At 46.0% G+C, this 21112-nt stretch overlaps 1 protein-coding gene across 2 annotated transcripts; it reads right to left on the bottom strand.

The window, feature by feature from the left end:
- Positions 1–6608: 6608 nt before the first annotated feature.
- UBE2V1 (ubiquitin conjugating enzyme E2 V1) lies at positions 6609–20614 on the bottom strand. Of its 2 annotated transcripts, none has more exons than XM_054173731.1 (4): positions 20568–20614; positions 10618–10766; positions 7167–7292; positions 6609–6776 (listed from the first exon to the last, which is right to left on the bottom strand). In XM_054173731.1, the coding sequence occupies exons 1-4, from the start codon at positions 20587–20589 to the stop codon at positions 6630–6632; spliced, it is 444 nt and encodes a 147-aa protein (XP_054029706.1). In that variant the 5' UTR covers positions 20590–20614; the 3' UTR covers positions 6609–6629. The 2 variants fall into 2 exon arrangements, with proteins under 2 accessions (XP_054029706.1, XP_054029708.1); XM_054173733.1 differs by having other exon boundaries at positions 20574–20612.
- Positions 20615–21112: the final 498 nt, after the last annotated feature.

A 21112-nucleotide genomic window follows, 5' to 3' on the forward strand; every position in this document is an offset into this window, starting at 1 on the left:
AGACCAGGCCTTGGAGAACCGAGGCATTAAAACCTGATGAAAACGATGGAGCATTAGAAGGATCTTGTTTCACACCAGTGGGAGACTAGAGAGGGTCATTTCTCACCGCTGATGTTTGAAGACTAAAGCTCATGGGTGGCATTAGGCACAGTTCAGAAGAACAACACATCAAAAACTCTTTCTGTTTTTTTTTTTAATACAAGTAATAATTAAAAACATGGTTCTACATGCTGGATTTAATGAAATCCTCCCCTTCTGGCAGGCCTGCACAAGCCAAAACCAAGCTTAAAATGAGTGGACAGTGACCCTCCAGAAGAAGGGATGCTGACAACGTTTCTGTTGTACTTGTGGGGCAAGGGGAGGGGAAGGGACACAGGACCCGGGACTGTGTTTGGCTGGGAAGCATGACGACATCCAGGGAAGGAAGGGAACACTCTCAGCCTTATGGCCTAAATTATCTGCTAACACAAATAATCAAATTCCAGGGACCACACGGCTCTGGCGCCACTCGAGCAAGGGGGAGGCCTGGCCCCAGCGCTGCAGGAGCAGGTGGCAGCCCGCGCCTGACCCGCTCAGGATATCCAAGCGCGATACACAACACACTGCTGCTCTCCAAGGAAGCCAGCAGCGCTCGCAGCATCGTGGGAAGTTTTTAATGGCTCACTCAAGGCAAGGCCTCTGAAATGTTTATATTAATACTTACATGTTGGATAGCCACTCACTTGGTCTCAGCTGGAAACCAGTCCAAACAGCTGAGAAACATCTGGCCGCTAACTTTGGACAGCATCTAATCTGGTAGCCCAGGGATTTAAGAGGTCTCTTTGGAGGGACAGAAGTTTGGCAGATACCTTACTGAGATCTCTGTTCTGCTATGGCTGTCTCTCAAGTGCTGCTCCAGGATGACAAGCACAGCCGGTGTGCATCCCGATCCCACTCACGCAGCATCCCAGCCTCAGCGATTGCAAAAAGCTGTAATGAGATATCGCTCCCCGTTTCCAGGGATACTCCTGAAGGTGTGTGACTGTGTGCTCCCCCTCCTTCAGAGGAGAGAAAGCAGCTGTTTGTCAGCTCACAAAACCTACATCTCCATGTTACCCTGCCCCAGTCTGCATGTGTGGGATCGGTGCCACCAGCCCTCCAGCCTCCCCTCTGCTCTCCTCCTTCTCCCTGCACTTACTACCATAAATAAGCACATATCTGCCCCAGAAAGCCTCCACTATGAGGCAAACAAAAATCCTGTTCTCTGTAGATCTGGAGACCACTACCAGGGCAATTACAAACAGGAGGGTTTAAAGCAGCTCAATAAAGAGTGAAACTGGGCTTATCATTTCTGATGAAGATGGCTCAAAAGTTTGCTCCCCTTTTCTCTCCAAAACTCTAGCTTACTTTGTTTTTCCAAAAGAAACTTCAGCTTTGGCTATCCTGAAACATTCTTTGGTGAGTGAAGAGCTACTGAAGTAAGACAACATAAAGAACAGACGTTGAGCAAGTGAGAGGGGGAAGGGACTTTCAGACAGACCATTGCCATTTTCTCCACTCCTATTACCCACCAAGGTACTGCAGGGCTTTCTAGACATGTCAGGGCAAAGCCACCACCAACCTGGCTCAAGAGTTAGAAAATTAGGACAGGACCCACATTTCTGAGAACCCTTTGTAGGTTTTATTTAAAAGGAGATAAAGATGAAAGAGGCGACAAGATGCTTGACAGATATAAAATGATGAGAATCTAGCTTATCTCCTGATCTTCCACATCATCTTCTGCTCTTGCTCTTTTGTTACAACAAATGTAGGGGACATCAGGGAAAATGCAAAGGCACAAGCACCAAGGACGCAGCCCTAGGAAGGGAGGACTAGGAAGAAGATGCTCAGGAAAGGCTGAAAAAGTCTCTTTCCTAGCAGAGGCTGAGCGTGCTGGCTCTGGTCCAACAATGCACTTAAGCATGTGCCTAACTTAAATTTGACTTCACTGGGGCTCTCTGTGAGCTTAAAAGTTAAGCACATTCTCCAGCAATCTGCTACAGCAAGACCAGAGAAAAGGAGAAGCTATTAAGGGACCTGAATCTCAGTGAACAGCAAGGTTATTACCACGCTTCTGGAGAGCACCCTAGCCAAGGATTAATGCAACATGGCAATTTCCACTGACTTAAGAAAACCATAAGCCATCAGAAAAAGCTTCTTAAATATAAAATAATATGTAAAAAAGTTAGATATTAGGAATAATTCCATCAAATTCTTTTCACTTTCTATCAGCTCAAGGTAGGTAGAGCCTGAACCAGACACATATTTACAGGTATGTGCAGAACTGGAACTCCCTTGTTTCAGTAGAAGCTGGTGCCAGCTTGAAAAAAAATACAGAACTCACTGTGCTGTGTCTTGATGTAGAAAACACTGCCCTGTAGGTAAAGCACCAACCTCAAATGCCTGATGGCCAGTTCCCACAAACAGCAAAATAACCCACAAATAGCTCCTGCAACCCTGGCAAGACACTACTAGGCTGTTTTTTTGGCAAGGGAATCAGAACATGTCTCACTGCATCTCTGTTGGGCTTACTCCCTTTATTATTCATGCTGTTCCTCTATATCACATCTGCCTGGTAGTGCCACAGGAGCTGCAGCACCACAGCCCTAAGCAGCACCAAGAGCACTGGGAACAGCCTGCCCCTCGCTCAGGCTCTCTGCCTTGTACTGGTGGGCACAGCCTCGCTCACCAATGGCTGTCCTTGCTCTGAGTCCTTGTAGAACTCCAGGGTGAACCACAGACAGCACCAGCTTCTCACAGAGCAGCTGATGACACTGTTTGGCTTGGGAGTTATTACTCTAATAGTAGTGGAAGATACAAACTATAAATCCAGAGCACTGCAAGAAGTTGTAAGAAAAGGCATGTTTGAGCATAAGCTCCCTACATACATGCACAGAGCTTAACTACAACAAAGCAAGAAGCAAGCAACCATTAGTCTTTATTAACATTTAAAATCTCATTGCAGTGCTGGTTTCCCCCCTAGCAAGTTAATGCCTCTAGAGTGAGAAAATATTGATAACCAGGCTTCTAAAACTGAAACTGATTCAAGATAACCACCAGTGGTTCCCACCGGGGGACTGAACGAAGTGAGCAGCTTCTGCACCTTGCTCGACCCAAGCCTTGTGAAGCTTGCTGGCTCCCTCTACCGTCCTCACATTGTGAGTGGAGCCAAAAGCTTGCTCCACACCCACGGAGAGACAGCGCTGCCCGAGAGGGTTTCACTGGAATTTTAGCACACGGAGGGCTCACAGACTCTCTGCAGCTGACAGTCAGGACCAGCCACATGACCATCTCTGCTCACACGTCCCCTCCCTGAGCCTTGCATCAGCCATCTCCAGCAGCACCTGCTCCACCAGCAGCATTCATTTTCCAGCCAACCCACTGATTTATTACCATTCATACCTTAACTCTTAGGAGACACTAGGTCAGGACATCAACTGAGGGTCAGTGGGCATCAATGAAACATTTTACCTTTACACTGCCAGGGTTAGGGTAAACACAGGCAAGACATCATTTTGTTCCACCACCTCATTTGTGAAACATAACGCAGCAAGCAGGCTGTGGGGTGATTGGTCTCTTCTGCTCTTACCTAGGTCACACACTGACCAAGCTACAAGACACAGATTCATCAGTAGCTGACTTCAGGCCATTACTTTCCCACACAGATCCTGCCTGGGTGGCAGTGGAACAGCAGCACACTGGAGCACTGCTGTATGCAGAGTGCAGCTCCTGGGTGCGAACACTGACAGTGAACCTTGTGGGTTTTTTCACAGCACCACCCAGTCTGGTAGAGCAGATGCTGCCAGCACACAGCCCTTGTCAGCGAGGCTCCTGGCAGAGCAGGGCCCAGGTCAGGGTGGAACACTCTAACAAAGCAAAACAGTTTCAAGGTTTTAAAATTGTTACTGGAAGTATGAAGGTTGGGGGAGGCCCCAAACGTGCACCAACCACACATATCCTCCTGAATAGGGCAAGGGCACTCTTACAACGGCTCTGAAAACCAGGGATAATCAAGCAGCATGCTGTAATTATCAAGCATTGCTCTGATTCCCATTGAACAGCACTTAGATACCAAGCCCTCTGAAATAAACACACAGACACAATGCTGACAAAGGATTAGTCACGTTGTCTTCACAGATACCTCCGAGCTACCAAAGGATTGAGTAGTATTCCAGGCTAGAAGCCAGCAGCAAGTTTCACAGAGTTTCACAAAAGGTCATTCCTAACCCTGAAGAACCTTTGTTTCACCACAATGCCGAAGTGAGTGCAGAGCGCCTTCCGGCAATCCTCTGAGGTGGGGATGCTTTACACTTGGAAAAGGCCAACATTTCACAGCCTCGTTTTAATCCCGACTTGAAGAGCAGCTCAGCTTTTTACATTTCACTGTTTGAGGGACAACAGGTAACATTTCAGGTTGTGAAGTTCTCCTTGAACTCGACAGACAGCGTAACATGCAGCTGTACGGGGGGATTTGATTTCCGCAGGACTACAGCACACAAAGGTCATGGCAAGGACAGAGCTCCTTCAGACAGCACATGTATCTAGAAACTCGTTTCAGCAGCTCCTCAGCATCACCTGACAATACCAACAGCCAAGTCTGTGGGACTCTGAGGTTTAAATTCAAACTAAAGATTCAACTTGGCACAGCAGCAGCAGCTGGATAAAGACAATTGCCTTTCGCCACCAGTTTGCATCCTGTCAGCTAAACGTGATCTGTAGGAAGATACTTCCGACAAATCAGGAATTCCATAAGGGATCAAAATTCTAAACATAAATACAATTAAAGCCTTCTAATATTAATGCACACTTTTTATTATATTAAAATCAGGCAATGGTCTGATACAATAAAAAGGCTGCTCATGGAATACTGTTAAACTTTTAATTACAGAGGATGTTAAATCCTTACAACTAATATTTTCCTCAAAAGAGTTAATGGAAACATCAATTGTTCATTGATTGATAGCTGCTGCTTTAAAATGTGTTTATTTTTACTTTTGCTCTTTTTTTTTCTCCATTTTTCCTTTTTTTTTTTTTCCTTTTTTTTTTTCCCCAGATTTTTTTTACACAAACACTGAATCTCTCATAAAACTTAGGACACACTGGGTTGGTTGTACGTAAGCTTGCATCCATGTTTCAGCAGCTAGTGGTCCAGAGTAGTAAACCAGAAAAGGCAGTGATTTGCCAGGATGCAAAGCCAAAAGAGGTCCTTATCTGCTGTGTGCACTGCTTCCCCAGAATCTTCACTGAAGAGATTTCTCTCCCATGACTTAAGGAACCCTAATAAAATCCACTACACTGATTTGATTTGTCTGCAGTCATCACATCTTTGCATGGGCCAAACGTTAAGTGCAACATTTCATTAATTAACATTCTTGGGTCAAACCAAAGCACCAAAATGCAACTGTTTGAGCTGGAGTGTGTGTGTGTGTGTTCAGAATCTCTGTGTGCAGAGCCTCCCCACTAAAGTTTGGCAGCAGAAGATTTCAGCAATCCTGGTAAATTACTGCTCTTTTCACCATGTCAAAGCCTATCTAAGAACAACAGCCGTGGCCAGCTTGGCGGTGTGGCAGCAGTGCTGGAGGGAGAGGGAAAATCCAAGTTTGCGAGCAGAATAGATACTCTTGTTTCCCAGGCTGGTGAAGACTAAATTTGTTGCAAAACCAAAAAGATAAGCAGGAGGAACAGGTCAAGTCATTGCCCCAGTATCACCCCTGTGCTGGCCAGGGGTGAGAAGAGTCACAAAGAGGGGCAAAAAGAAAGCAGCACCCCCGCTAAAAAGAGGGGAAGAGGAAAGAGATTAAAAGAACCCTGGAATCCCTCACCCAAAGCCCATGTCAGTGGTGAAGGGGACCAGGAAGAGAAATACAATCTATGCCTTGGCCAAAGGGAAGAAGGAAAGCTTGCCCCAGATTATCAGGGCATTAAAGAAAAAAAAACAACAAAACCAAACAAAACAAAAACCAACCCAAAATGATCACAGTCAGTCACATTCAGCCTTTACTAGAGATAGCACAAAGGGCGGGATGACTGAGGTTAGCACACATCCCCATTAGTAGTCCATAAAGCCCAGCGCAGTACTGGAAGCGAAAACCTTTGTGTCTACTCTAATAAACAGCCCTGAGCTTCGACTCTATTGCAAAAGACAGAAGAAAGAAGAAAGAAATACAAATAAAAAAATAAACCAAACCAAACCAAAACCCAACTCAGGCCAGACACACAGCAAGGTGATTGTGGGATGTATGCTTTCACAGTTAAATTGGATGTGCCACACTGGTCTTTGACAGTAATAAATTTAAATAGACTTTTCCTGATAGCAGAAGTTCAGCTACGTGGACAGTGGTTACACGAGAGGATTATTTGTTATAGCACAACTTATATTTCAAATGAAAAAAAAAAAAAGAAACAAAACAAAACAAACCCAAAAAAATTAGTATCATTTACAGTATCTCAAGAAAAAAAACTTCCTTTGAATGGGAACTTCCTTTCCAGTATTTTGAGGTCTACAAGATGCATCTAGAAAATTTACTACTGTGGAAAATGAAGACAGCTTAAATTGAATAAGGGGAGGAGGGGGGGTGGGGGTGGGGGCATGTTTGTTTGTTTGTTTTTAATTAATTGCTGTAACATTGTCCTTCAGGTGGCTGAGGAAGTTTCATATTTTCTTTAGACATCATTAGACGCCGAAGCTCTTGCAGAACAACTTTGATACTATAAGAATTCTGCCATTTTGCTAGGACTGATATGGCTCTGGGGTCCACCTAAAACAAAGAAAAAGAGACCATTCCTGTCAGAATTCGTATCTCTGATGCACTGAACAACCTCCCCCCCCCACACACCCCCACCAAGAAATCTGGGTGGGAGAAACCAAAGAAAGCAAAAGCAAGCAGAGTGGTTTCCTAAAAGCATAACAGATCCCTGCACGATGCAAGTATTTGTGAGTGACAAGGCAGCAAGCAAAGGCAATTCTGTGCTTTGGTTTCAGAACACACTTGGCTCAGACACTTCCCTTCTACCCCTCTTTCCTTCTCCACAAAGCAAACGGCAGCAGCAAGCAGTGTGTGGTTAAGCAAGCTGCAAGGATCAACAAAGCAAGAATTCAAAGCTGCACATGAACATCACATTGAAAGGAATAAAAACCAAAGACTTACCACTCCATTAGAACTATTTACTCCATTCATATTAATTTTTGTTACAAATCTTACAAATGGAGGTGCTTCTGGATACTTAGGCCCACATTCTATTTTAAGGCTGTATATTCTGTTTTCATAAATTGTCTGAGGGGAAAAGAAAGGGGGGAACAATTACATCAGGCAGTTGAGTAAGCATTTGGTTCAAAGAGTGGTTAATTTAGGAACGTGCAAGCTACTAAACATCAGGGCAGACACTTATATACTGTGCTGGCCACCTCTGGTTTGGGTTCACTTTAGAATATTCAGAGTATCAGCTGTTACCTCTTCAGGGTAATAAATTCTACTGGTCTTTTAAGCATCAAATTTTCACCTTAGGAATGAATCTGACATTGCTTCCCATTCACCAGCTGAATCATCATACAAATCAGATACCTACTTTTCAACCAATCTTTAGAAAGCAGCTTGGTTTTATCAGTTTACTAATCAGCCACACTACCTTGAAACTGAAGCCACAACTTTAGCTTATGCAACTGTCTGAAGTCAGCCTGTCCTAGAACTGCACTTGAAACATATTCTTTGGTCATAAACCAACGTGCCAGCTCTCAGAAAGGGGAATGCTCCAAGATTCGACACATTGCAAAGTACATCCTGATCCCAAACAGCTCTGTCACTTCATCTCCACCCAAGTTACATGCTGTGCTACTACTCCACAGATAATAGAAATCCTGAATCATGAGTCTGTAAGAAATCTACAGGTAAAGAAAAGAGACAAATTTAACAAGGCTACTTTGATTTTTCAATAGTTAGCTACAAGAAACAACAGCAGTCAATGTTGTGCTGCATTCTGAGAATAACTGGGTTTGATGTGCTGATCTGGTGCAGCCTGGTGCAGAGCTACAGTGAAGGCAGGCAATGCAGGCAGCTGGCAGAAGCATACAACAGGAACAGGATCATCATGGGGAAGTTTAGGCAGACAAAGCTCTCCAGATTTAGAGCTTCTGACACAATTTCCTGCACCTTCAACACTGCAATGAACATTCAACTCCCAAGGCAGAGACCATGAACAAAAACCCAGGCAATATGTGAGTGCAGAAGCCCAGAAGCAGCCAGCAGGTCCTGCTCAGCTGCAGCAGCCAAGCACAACAGCTCCACCAGGATCTCAACCACAGCTGCCCATGTACAAAACCTCAAAATAAAACTCCAAGTGAGCCCTTTCAGGAGCCTGTTACACTCCTGAATAACTTAGTATTTCCCTTCATACTAATGAGCATTCTGATGCAAACTACTAAAAAGACAAGAACTGACTTCCTGATTCAGCTGGTTCTCATCTGGGCAAATGAAGTGGCTGTGAACCAGCCTGCAGCTACCTACAGCGATACCCAGCCAGCACTGGCTAGCAGTGGTACCTCTTGGTCACTTCTCCAGCACCCCAGCCAGCCTTTCACAGCTGCCTGTCCAGCAAAGGCAGCGACAAAATGAATGCTGTCACAAAGTTTTGGGGGAAACAAGTCACCCATCAGCTCTCCTTGGCCTGCCCAGGTCTCCTGGCCAAGTCCCTGAGCATGTCTTGTGCACAGAGCAGTGAACAGCCCAGAGGTCTGTGCAGGTTTTAGGGCCTCTGTAAACAACAGCACCACAGTAAGACTAGAGCACAGAAAGCCCTGGCAGTGCACATGTCCACAGCCAACGTGAAATATGTGCAGATGAAGCTGAAGTTTTGACAGCACCACTGTTTTTAAATAGCCTGTGTAAAAAAGATGAATCACTGGCTGCAAAACCATCCACACAAAGTCTGGGAAGGAGAAGCATGCTTCCATGTATGGTAGCACGGACACTCGGAGCAGCAGCATAAATCCAACTCCGCAACACAGTTCGTTTTTCCCTCTGGGATGCCCAACATAAGATTCTGCCACCTGCTACAAGTGTGGCTGCTTTCCACCCAGAAAGAAATAGGATTTAGAAATTTATATATCCAGAGCCAGTACTCCCACATCCTATTAAAAAAGGGGAAAAAAAAAAAAAGGTAATAATATACTGGAGTATGGACAGTGCTGAAAGCAGGACAGCCACTTAGCAAAGCTCCCAGAGCATCTCTCAGTGCAGGCTGTTGCTTTCAAGCAGTAAGCTCAAGTGAAGTCAAGACACTTTTGGAAAAGAAAATAAAAACCTACATTCATAAGCATGTCAGAAAGACAAAAGAGGCAGAGCTGAATCATCTCCTGTGCTAGTCCTCCAGCCCTGCTTAGCAGGATGACAGGAACTACAAACTTCTACCACCGCTGACGAGCCAGCACGTGCCTGTCTGCACACTGCAGCTGCTACTTCATTTTCTAAATCAGATTCCAAGGTTGCTTAGTTGTTCCAGAAAGTATATGCACACAGTGAGTCTTCTTCACAGTCTTAATGCAGGCTCATTAACACTCTCCCAGAGTTCTAAAATCAAATGCTCCTCTAAAAAAATTATGCAGGCATTATCACAAACAAACAAACATCACTAATGGGGAGAGGTTAACAACGGCAGACAAAGAAAAGGTAACTGACAGAATGGAAACACACAGGGCAGTGGCATTATTTAAGGCCTGTAAAGGTTTCCATAACATAGATGGAAAACACTGGAATTGTTGAGAAGTGATACTGAGGCCAGATATAGAAGACATCATCTACTGCTGTGGGCAGGAGAATCAGCTACTTGCACTTCATGGTCAGGATGTTAGGGAAACAGGCCAAGGATACACAGCGAAACTGGAGACAATGGACAAGTCTTGCTTTTAGGATACATGCACAGGAACAACGCAGAACTAAGTCCCTCAAGTCCCCTGTTAAAGTGGAGACCCACAGTTTAGCAGGGTTTGGGGGCAAGAAAAGAAAGAGAAGACAACAATACTACCACAAAGACCAGGAGCATTCTAATAAAGCTACTTCAGGAGAGAACATTCAGAGAATAAATCCAATTCATCAGAATCTGAATTTCCTGAGTTAGCTGAAACTCTGCAAGAGCAAGTCAGTACTGCTGAAATAAAAACCAACCCATGAACTCAACGAGAAACAGCAGAAAGACTGAGCAGTACTGAACAAAACATCCACGTTTTACCTACATCAGCTCCACATGTAATCTCACTAGCCGAAGGATTTTAAACCTTGCTGTATTCAAGAGTACAGGATACTAGAATCCTGGAATCTCAAAAGTTATGTCTTAATGAATCTGTAAATACAAAGCAGACATGTAACAGAACTAGCCAGAGAGAGGCACTGAAAATATTCCAAATTATAAGCAAAAAGACACATGGATACATGAAACCCATTGTTATAGAGAGCTTGAGCCTTTCAACACAAATCATTTGCTAATAGCGGTGGGGCTTTTTTCACTTATTTGTGGTTTGCTTTCTACTTCAGTGGTTAGAATGAGAGGAAAAAAAGGGAGAAGATTAAAAAGTAACAGCACTACTTTAATATTTAAGTGGATACTTACTCTTGGAGGCCCAATAATCATTCCTGTCCATCTTGTAAGTGTCATATCCTCATCATCTTCAAGGCCCCAGCTAACTGTTCCATCACCTACTCCTTTCTGACCCTCTTCAAGTTCTTCCAACAGACGAAAATTACGAGGAACTTTTACTCCTGAAAAGAGTCAGGAAAATATTTTGAGTTGAGAAAACTAGGAAAAAATAAATAAATAAGGCTAGAGTGATTTCCCTGACACTTTTGGTCATGCTACAGAAAACATTTCGGGTGAAAACATAAACCGAGTACTATTCCTTGAATGAAAATGTTTCAATGCTATGAAAAAGCTGCTTATATTTAGTCTGGCTTTGACAGACAAAAATCAAGGTATCTACAGTTCAGCATGCTAGAATGCTGCCAGGCAGGAAAATGAAGGGCAACCTCTGTCTATTCAGAGATCCACAAGTGTTGTGAAGCTCTAATCAGCACTTGCCTACATGATGTAGTACATAAAAATGTAGAAGATTCTGCAAAATGACACCATGTGGAGCTTGACATCACTCACCTCATTCAGAGCTTTCAAAAATACCATTCAAAGCGAGTAAAACTCTTTCATAACATTAGTAGGTTAATCTGAAGTTAATTTAAATGGGCTTTGTCAGCAGCAATAGCATCCTTTGTACTTATGACCTCCACCACCAAGGAACTTCAGTGCTTCTTAATCGCTGGCATTTATCCCCAAAACACAGCAAACCAGGGAAATTGTCTTATTCCCATTACATTAATGGAAAATAACGGTATAGAGAGCTTAAGTGACATATCCAAGGTCACACACAAAGTCCGTGGCAAAGGAAAATCTTGAGCCCAGGCCACAGATGACTTAATTACTCATTCTTCTTCCAGGTAACTGTACCTCAGTCACCACAAAACATAAATGCACTCTAGGCCACCACTTTTCCTTTGCATTAGGTTTGCATGGCAAGATTTTGATGGTGGGGGCTACAGGGGTGGCTTGTGAGAAGCTGCTAGAAGACTTCCCTATGTCTAATAGAGCAAATGACAACAGGCTCCAGGACAGACCTGCTGCTGGCCAAGGCTGAGAGAGTCAGCAATGGTGTTTATGTCTGGGATAGCATAATTAAGAAAGAAAACCACAGCTGTTTAACACCAGTAACAGTCAGAAGAGAGGAGTGAGAACATGGAGAAACAGCACTGCAGACACCAAGGTCAGGGAAGAAGGAGGGGGAGGAGGTGCTCCAGGTACCAGAGCAGATATTCGCCTCCAGCCTACGGTTAAGACCACAATGAGGCAGGCTGTCCCCCTACAGCCCATGGAGGGCTCCAAGCAGAAGCAGGTAGATGCCTGAAGGTTGCTGTGGTCCTGTGGGAAACCCACAAAGGAGCAGAGTCCTGGCAGGACCTGTGGATCTATGGAAAGGGAGAAGCCCATGCTGGAGCAGGTTTGCTGGCAGCACCTGTGACCCGTTGTGGGGCACTCACACTGGAGCAGTCTGTTCCCGAAGGACTGCACCCCACAGAACAGACCTAGGTTGGAGGAGTTAATGAAGAACTGCAGCCTGTGGGAAGGCCTTGTGATGAGGATGTTTGTGGAGGACTGTCTCCTGGGGGAAGAACTCCATGCTGGAGCAGGGGAAGAATGTGAGGAGTCCTACCCTTACGGAGGGGGAAACAGCAAAGACCAAGTGTGACAAACTGACTGCAACCCCCTTTTTCAAACACAAAGGAGTCCATGCCAAATCTACACCTTCACCTCCCAGCAAGACCTTCTGTTTCCATGGCTGCTGAGCAGTGCACGTCTTTGGCTTTGAAAGGAAATGAGTCAGCTGGTGAAGCCATCACCATAAGATTAACCAAGCACTAAAGCCTTGGTGGTTACAGGGTATCTTGGGGACTACTGTCACCTCCCCATTTCCACTGCACAAAAAACTCCAGTGTTTCCCCTCCCAGTAAAAGTGTGAAGTATATATCTTGTGTGCCTCAGGGACACAGTTTCAAGTATGCAGCTCATACCTGAAGGATGACAGATTAGCCACTTCATCTTAATTACAGTCCCAGTGCTCTCCATGCCGTAGTTAGGGGAGGCAGAGAGCACAGAGGATAAGAGCTGGGGGACAAAAGAAACAGATGGAGTGCAAGTTGAAGGACAAGGTGCCACTCTTCCTTACACACCCCCCACCCATATGAGTTTTTCTGCTGCAGCAGATGCATGGCAGAGCTGGCGACTGGGAATGACTCACAGCTGCACGATGCCTGAAGCTGCTGTCTAGGCTTCAGCCCTGCCTGTTGGCACCCTGGGAAAGAAACACAAAAGACAAACAAAAGGTCCTTCTAGAGGGTGAACTCCACCCTCCCTCTAACAGCAGCTCTCTGAGGCAGGTGATGCTGCAAAGGAAACCATCCCTGGCTATTATTAGAAGCCCAAGCGGAGCCGCTCCCTGCTACAGGAGAGAGGGGGAAGCCAGCACAGGTCCTGCCTCACATCGTTTGTGTTGCCACAAAACACTTCTGCACCACAACATCACTGTGCTCAGCAGGCATCATCTCAGTCTCCATACTTCAATACCTGAAAACACCACTTTGCATTCACCAGTGGCCCAAAGACCATTTACTCATGTTTACACAAACCACCACGACTGACCTAGGAGGAATAGCTTTATAGTGAGCAGACACAGGCCACACACCAAAGGAGGGAAACAAAAATATTGCCTGTCTGCCCTTCCTCTGAGCATCACCCCCCCTGCTCACCAAGGCAGGAATCCTGCAGGAAGAAGATGAAGTGATCATGTAATGAAAAATGACATCACCACGCAGGTATCTGAGGAGCCACGGCCAAGGCTGAAAGGCAGCCTTAATTCTGGCATTTGCTAACCAGCGCTAGGCTTGGCTTTTTACAACCTCAAGGGAAGAGAAGGCAACTTTACTTCCGTGCTCTCCCCAGATACAGCTGCTCTGATTCAGCATGAATTCAGCATGAATCAGAGCCATAAAAGACTCACACAGAATGTTATAGTTCTCTGACAAGCCTGAGGTCTACAGAGAGCTCGCTAGTCGTATCGGGAACCAGCTCCTATCACAGGGAAAAAGTTAACTTAAATGATCATTAATTCCGCAGCAACTGCTCACTTGTGAGCACTACAGGAGGTATAAAAAGTGAAGCACCTGTATTTGACTATGTATTTTGGAGAAGTCAAAATGCTCATGGGAGATGATTGGTCACTTTACAAGCCACCCTCTCCAGCAGTATCACTGCCTTCTAAATATGACTTTCTCCCCTATGTTGAAGCTCAGAAGTGTAAAATGGAAGACCAGCACCTCAGCCACTACAGAAGGCATGTTCAGAGTCACAGCAAAGATGGTAATCAACTCTCTTCCTGACATGTTCTCAGGAGATTCAACAGGAACAAAACCACACATACACATATAAAGGACTAGGGCCATACAATCATAAATGCTTCTAAATAATTTCTAAGTAAGCTGTCCTCAAGCAGGGCAGAATAATAGACCAGAATCACCCTTCTGGTCAGCCTGGAAAGATGCACAAAGCCATTGAGCCAACTCCAGCTCTTCCTTTGCAATGGCCTGGAGCACTCATGGTCAGCTCCCACATCCTGCCAGGACCGAACCTCACAAGCCACACAAACTTTCCCACTCGCACAGGAACACACCATCAACACATTTGCTGTCCTCCAAGATCCCTAGAAAGTGATTTGATCTGCTCTAGGCATACACAGTACTTGCCAAGTCAATTCCATGGCTAAACCATGGCAGATTCAGAGTTAGGAGATGTCCTGTGCCAGCTGACACACCGTGAGTCAACTACCTATCTCCCTCCACCCCCTCACCCCCCATAAATACGTTGCATAATCTTTTCAGTGTAGCAATGGTGACTTTCAAGGCAGTAACCAAACCAACCTGTTTTTCTGAGAGTCCTTCACTTAACACAAGAAAACCTAAATAAAGAGGCAATTAAAAAGTAATCAGGTTGTTGAAAGTACTTTCAGTTATGCATTTTAATTTAGCCTTCACTCGGGCTCAAGACGACTCTCAAACAGCAGCTTTATTTGGTACAAAAAATACAATAACAGCTAGATAATTGCTTCACTTGCAGCTTGCCTAACCACATTGAAACACTGCCAGAAATTGAATGGAAAAACCATTTCAGAGCAAAAGGAGATGTTTACTATTAATCACTACAGCAAGGCTATGAGAGCTGAATTATGACTGCACTGTGCACCTCGCAACCCAGCTGCTTCCTCAGCAATGCGTCGCAAGACCGAGGGACAGCAAACCAAAAAGGACTTTGACCATGACTGCTCAGAGCCTCACTAAGCAAAGTCCTGCACTAGGAAAGAACAGACTTATTCTGGAGGACAGTGTAATGCCAGCCTGGACTTTTACAGACATTAAAGAACTCTCAGACCGAGCTTATACCACAGCACTACTAGAGACACACAGAGACACAAATGAATGTGTCTTTTGATAGCCTTAAGAGGAAATCTCACCAGGCGGAGATTTTTCTTATCTCAAATTTACATTCATGTGAAGGACACAGAATGTTTTCAACAAGTTAAAACCAACACATTCTGACAGATTATACTTTTCAATCTGTTCATTTTGCCCAGTTACACAGTGTAAGCAATTCCAAATTCATATACCTTATTGAGATGAAAGGGGGATGGTGAAACCAGCAAAGCAAGGTGGAAGTGTGCCTCTGAGAGCAGATCCTCTTCATCAAAGTCAGCAGAACCAAAATACACACTTCTCACAAAAACTTCCAGAATACATTTCTCTTTCCTTTCTAAGGAGACATCAAATTACAAGCTACAAGCATTTCTCATCAGGTTTAAAGCACAAACAGACCACACAGAACACCCCAGTGAAGCAGACAGTAAAGGTACTTTGCTCATTAGGGGGGAACCTTCTTTTTGTTGAAGGTTTCTGGACAGCTTCACTGATAACAGGTGACTTATCAAACTGGCTTTTCCTGTCAATTTTAACTTTCTGTCTAGGTCTTGATTTACAGTAACTGAAGCTAACTGAAATCTGAGCTTTAAACACCTCTTTTACTTGGTATGTTACTGTCCTTTCTGTTGCTTGGGTTTATGTCTTTGATGTTCAGTCTTACTTGCATCTTCCCCAATACATCTCTCATCTCTTTGCAGAGACTGCAACTACTGAAAATTGGGCACCTTACCCCTGCAGCGCTGCAACTGTAAAACATGAGGAAATCATTCCTTGTCACAGTGTTATATAAAGTATCTGAAGTGATGGAATGTTTAAAACTGAATGAAAAGGCTTTCAGCAACTGTCATAAACACCTTTAGGAGACAGGAACTGGAGACGTCTTACATATAGTCGTGATTCCCACTCTGATAACGCAGACGGGTTCTGAGATGTTTTGCAGATCCAAAATAGCTTCCTGAGCACATGAAACTATCTGAAGTGATTTGTCTGCAGTGCAAACTAGAGCACTGGCTCCGTCTTTCAATACTTTTAGCAGATTACTTGGAAAGAGATCGCTTAAAACAGTTGTCTAGGGCAGACTGGCAGTGTCATTCAGGGCTGAAGCCAAACACAGCTTTCCAGCAGCAGCAGAGTTAAAAGCAGATGCATTCTGTGCTTTGTATCACGGATGAAAAGCAAAACATTACCAGCTCAGCTAGAAGTTACTCTAGAAAATAAGTCACCCTGAACAAGCATCCTGAACAAACTCTTTACACTTCATCTCACCAGGGAAAGCCCACCACTGCCTCCACGTGCTGCAAAGGACCAGCTGCTCCCCACCCAGCACTGTGAGCTCCTCTCCAGCTGCCTCTTCTACCCACAACCCATCCCTGGCTTCTCTTCACACCACCCACCCCAAGGTGAACACACAAGTGGGTTCTCAGATTTTAAGATAAACTTTAAGACTGAGAGGCCACAGGGATAGACTAAGGCAGTTACCTGTTGGGAACAGGATTCTATCACCCGAGCTGACAAGCACAGGCAGGAGCAGCAGAGGAGAGATGCACTGCCCCCAGCTTTGCTTTTGGGCTGGGGCCAGGTCAGGCTTGGGAGGAAAATGCACAAACTAATCAGCAGCTGGAAACACAGTAATTTTAATCTGACCTGCAACAGTTAAAAAACACTCTTAGAACCTGAAAACCCCAGCCTTCATACACCACACCAAGCTTGTCAGCATTCTGCCTATGATCCTTACCTACTTACATATTTAATACCCTAAAGAATCACTTTAAATTCTCAGCCAGAATGCCACTTTTCAAATACATTATGTAATTTATATCACTACACATGAAAAGATTCAACTGAATATCATCTTGCAAGAGTTCTGAATTATTTACCTTTTTATTTAATCTACTGCATCCTTCCATTAACAGACACAAGGAAGCTCTGCACCAAACTCCTTCAGCCCCTGCTATTTCAGGTGCTCTTATGAGCCACCTTATTTGAGAAGGCATATATTATCTTCCCATTTTCTCATTCATTACTTTTTCCCTACCCTTGAGTATTTTACTTACAGACTCAGAAGGCACTTGGTGGCTGGCAATGTTTATTTTGAGATAGCAATGACTACTGCATGCAGTGCACTCCAAAGGAGACATCACGGTCCATTTGCAGAGGCTGGGTACACCTTCTGTACCCTTCAATACACAGTTTCTCCTTCACTGGAACCTCTCCTTTGCTTTTCACAAGCATAACTTTGAGTTTCCTGTGACATTATGGGTCCCCCAAAGATATACTATACTTAAACCTGTGCTCTTCTCTCTGTTAGGAGCACTAAGCCACAAATCTCAGCACTATTATACACCTCATGAATTGTCCCTTCTGGAGTTCTTCACATTCCTCTGAGTAACTTAAATCTGGGCAGATTGGTTTACTACTCAGCTCTTCCACGTTGCTGGTAAATACACAGCCCTCATACAGACCCCCTAAACAAACCTAGGAGAGAAAAATGGGTCAAATGAGATTGTTAAACTTTTCCCAGGATGAAAGTTAAGAGAAACACGATTCCATAGACCTACGTGGTCAGGTTTTGACCCACTGCAATACTGGAGTCTGCAGCAGAGTGACATGGAGCAAGCTCCTGCAGTCTAACTGCAACACTGACACTCCATGTAGCCCAACTTCCCTGCATGGCCACAGAGTATGAGAGCCTCTCAGGAACCCTTGATTTCTGGCCTAGATCAGCTCTAGTACCTGAGCCAGGGGAGTGCCCCTGCCTGATGTTTCAGTCTGAAGGACAGACATATGCTTACAGTGGGGTGTCTGTATAGTCTTCTACCAAAAGCCTTGTTAAAATGATTAAAGTCAGTCCTCTCTTTTTATATTAATTGTGTATGAAATCCACATTATCAGGAACACAGGATTCCCCTCAATGTAAGTGAAACTGGTGGTCCTTGCATCACAACATTTCTTCCAGGTGAGTACTGATTTTTTCCCCTGTTCATTACTTCTCCCTGTTTATTGATACCAAAGAAAGGCTTACCTGTCTAAATCTCAGGAGCAGCCCTGTGACTTTAAGCTACAGGGACATTTGCTACCATTTCTTCCTCTGGGTCAGTAGCTGCTTTTGAAGAAAGGCCGAGTATTTTTCATCCTCAACCTCTGTTGAAGCTCTTTTGCTGAACCACTACAAACACAGGGTATCAAACACATCCAAGTGTTTTATCAACAAATATGAAGGATTTTGTGAGGATTTCATGAAACAAGTATTGGCAAAATCTTGTTTACGTGAGTAAAGACATTACTGAGCTACCTGCCCAAATCCCCAGAGTGAACCAGGGGCAGAGAACAAGAAGGTGTCACTTCCAGCCTCCATTTATATGTGCCAGTCAATGCCTTCAGTGCAGTGTCAAGAAGGAACCACACACACTGCATTGCAGTGCCACTACCAGTACCTGGACATTCTGCTGTTCTTTTTTATCAGGAGACTCTCCAACCTTTACTAAAGCAGAAGACCACGCCTGGCAGGTCAGGGTATGATTTACAGCAGGACAAAGCTCTAAGGCTCCCATCAATGTGAACTGCTGGTCTGTATCTGAAAGTTCTCTCATACTGAATTTAGAGTTTACTGCAAAAGTTCAGTGTTACTGCAACACAAGTATGAGTCAAACACTGATTTTGTTGTTGTTCCCCCCACCTCTTCCTCAAAGCAGTTAAACACACAGGATCTCATGAGCAGATGAAGTGCAGTGCTTGTCAAATGCCCACCTGGCTGCACACTGCTTCACGCTTCCAGCACTGAAGAAAGGAGACAGCTTTCAGAAATCCAGGAAATAACAGGAAGCAACCCAAAAGGCACAATGTGGCTAGCAGATGATGGTGAACAACAGCTTATCACACAACCTGTTCGCTGCAAAAGGAAAGCTGGGCTACAGTAGGACTAGCTTTGGACTTCATCGCTGCAGACAAGTCACACATACCCTCTGTGCCCACCCAGACAATGAATTCATGAAACTGCACTGGCTTACAAAGGAAAATATTTGTCTTGTTCTTCCAGCCAAATACAAAATGAAAAGTCAGCAGCTTGAAGAGAAAGTCCAACAGCCAGAATAAAGTGACAGAAGAGAGGGGAGAAGTCCCTACCACATTTTTGGTGTATTTTAACCAAGTGTTCCAACTCCTCACAGTCACACATGTTCAAACACAGATCTGTGAGACACAATTCTCAGGAGAGCATCCACTGCATTTTAGAAGTGCTTTTATAAACTGGACTACTATGAATTATCTGCATTGCAATGGGTACTTCTAAAAGTTGAAAGTAGTTGACAGAGACAAAAGAACTCCAAAACGGTTTTGTGGTATCTTCAAGAGCAGCCTTCTGGTGATCTCAGAGTCAAACTTCGGAGGAAATAACTTGAAAGCAAGTATGACAGTAGCACAATGAAGCCCTCTATGCACTGATGAAAACAGGAAAATGAAAATGACTAAACAGAAGTGAAACTAATTTATTTGATCTGTCAAGCCCATTAGAGGATGTCAGCAGAAAGAAAGAAAGAAAACCCACTCGAAATCCAGTTGCAGTATTTTTGTTTAATGGCTAATGATAAATGCAAAGATAGGATTTGACTACTCAAAGAAGTGGAGGAGCAGTTTTAAAAGGGGGTAAAAATACCCCAAACAACTCTTTGAATCACACACGTCCTGACAAGGCAGTTACATCTTTCTCATGTAACAGGAAGGTATTATCAGCGAAAAAGATTTTCAAAGCAGTTCATTTCACCCACGTAACTGTAGGCACGGCTCACTGAGCAGAAAGCCGAGGGTCAGCCCTGACCACACGGAACTCGCCGGAAAAGGAGTACGTTAAGGAAGAGCCTGCACGGCGGCTCTGCGAGGCCAGGATCAGCCGCCGCGCCGGGCGTGCTCAGGCTGTCAGCGGCCGGGGCACCCTCGCCCCAGGCCCGTATCTCAGGACCGAGCCACGAGCTACGGGCCAGGCCAGCCCCGAGCAGGGGGTCTCGGCCCTGGCCGCCTGTCCCACCGCCGCTTCACGGTGCCAGCTCGCAGAGATCGGGGATAGGCATCCCGCAGGCCGCGGGCTGGTCCCACTCAGCCCTCCCGTCCCCGGACCGGACTCGCCCCGCCGGGGCCGCTCCCACCGCGAGGCCTCGGCAGCCCCCGGGGAGGAGGCGGCCGGAGAAGCGCCGATGGCTGGCTCCACCACTATTCCCGGCCGGATATTAGGCCCCTTTCTGGGCCTCGCTTCTCGGACCGGCCCCGCCGCCCCCGCCGCCCCCTCCTCCCCTACAGCCGCCGCCGCCCTCGCCCCTCCGCCGGGCGCCTCCCGGCCTAGTGCCTGGCGCCTGCCGCCGCCCCTCCAGCCCGGCCCAGGCTTCTCGGCCGCCAGCAGCCGGCCGCGCCGACGTGCGCGGGGGCCGTGGCGGCCGCGCGGCGAGAAGCAGCCCCGCCCAGCTCCCCCCGGCCCGCGGCCCCGCCGGCCCGGCGCCCGCTCACCCGCACCCGTGGTGGCCGCCATCTTGCGCCGCTGCCGCTGGAGCCCCGCCCCCTCCTACACGTCAACGCAACGCGGGAAGTGAGGCTCCGAGGGCGCAGCGCGGGCGGGCGCGCTAAAGAGAGGTCGCGGCGGAGCAGCTACACAGAGAGCTCTTTGATTCATGTAGGGTGCCTGCTCAGCTCAGAGGTGCGGGCGGGCTCCCGGGTGGGGCGGACGAGTGCTGTCGGGGCAGCCGCGGCTTTGACAGCAAGCTTGGGAAGAACAATCCCAGGGAGCTGGGAGACGCCAAGCATTTAACAGCCTATACAACTCCAATGGAAATAATATGAATGACTGGCGAGCTCTCGTCATTGCGGCCCGTCTAGCAGCGCTGGCTCTGCAGCTCCACAAACCGTCACAGCCCCTTGGTGACAGCCCGATGCTGTGCATCGCTAACCTGTTCCTTCGCCGAGCCAGGGCAAGCCCGAGGACACGCCGGTGCCGCTTTTTGCCTGTCGCCCTCCAGCACTCACAGGCTCAGCCCCAGCAGCGCCCGGTCCGGCAG

The sequence above is a fragment of the Dryobates pubescens genome, chromosome 26 (genome assembly GCF_014839835.1).
Source record: "Dryobates pubescens isolate bDryPub1 chromosome 26, bDryPub1.pri, whole genome shotgun sequence".
Lineage (NCBI taxonomy): Eukaryota > Metazoa > Chordata > Aves > Piciformes > Picidae > Dryobates > Dryobates pubescens.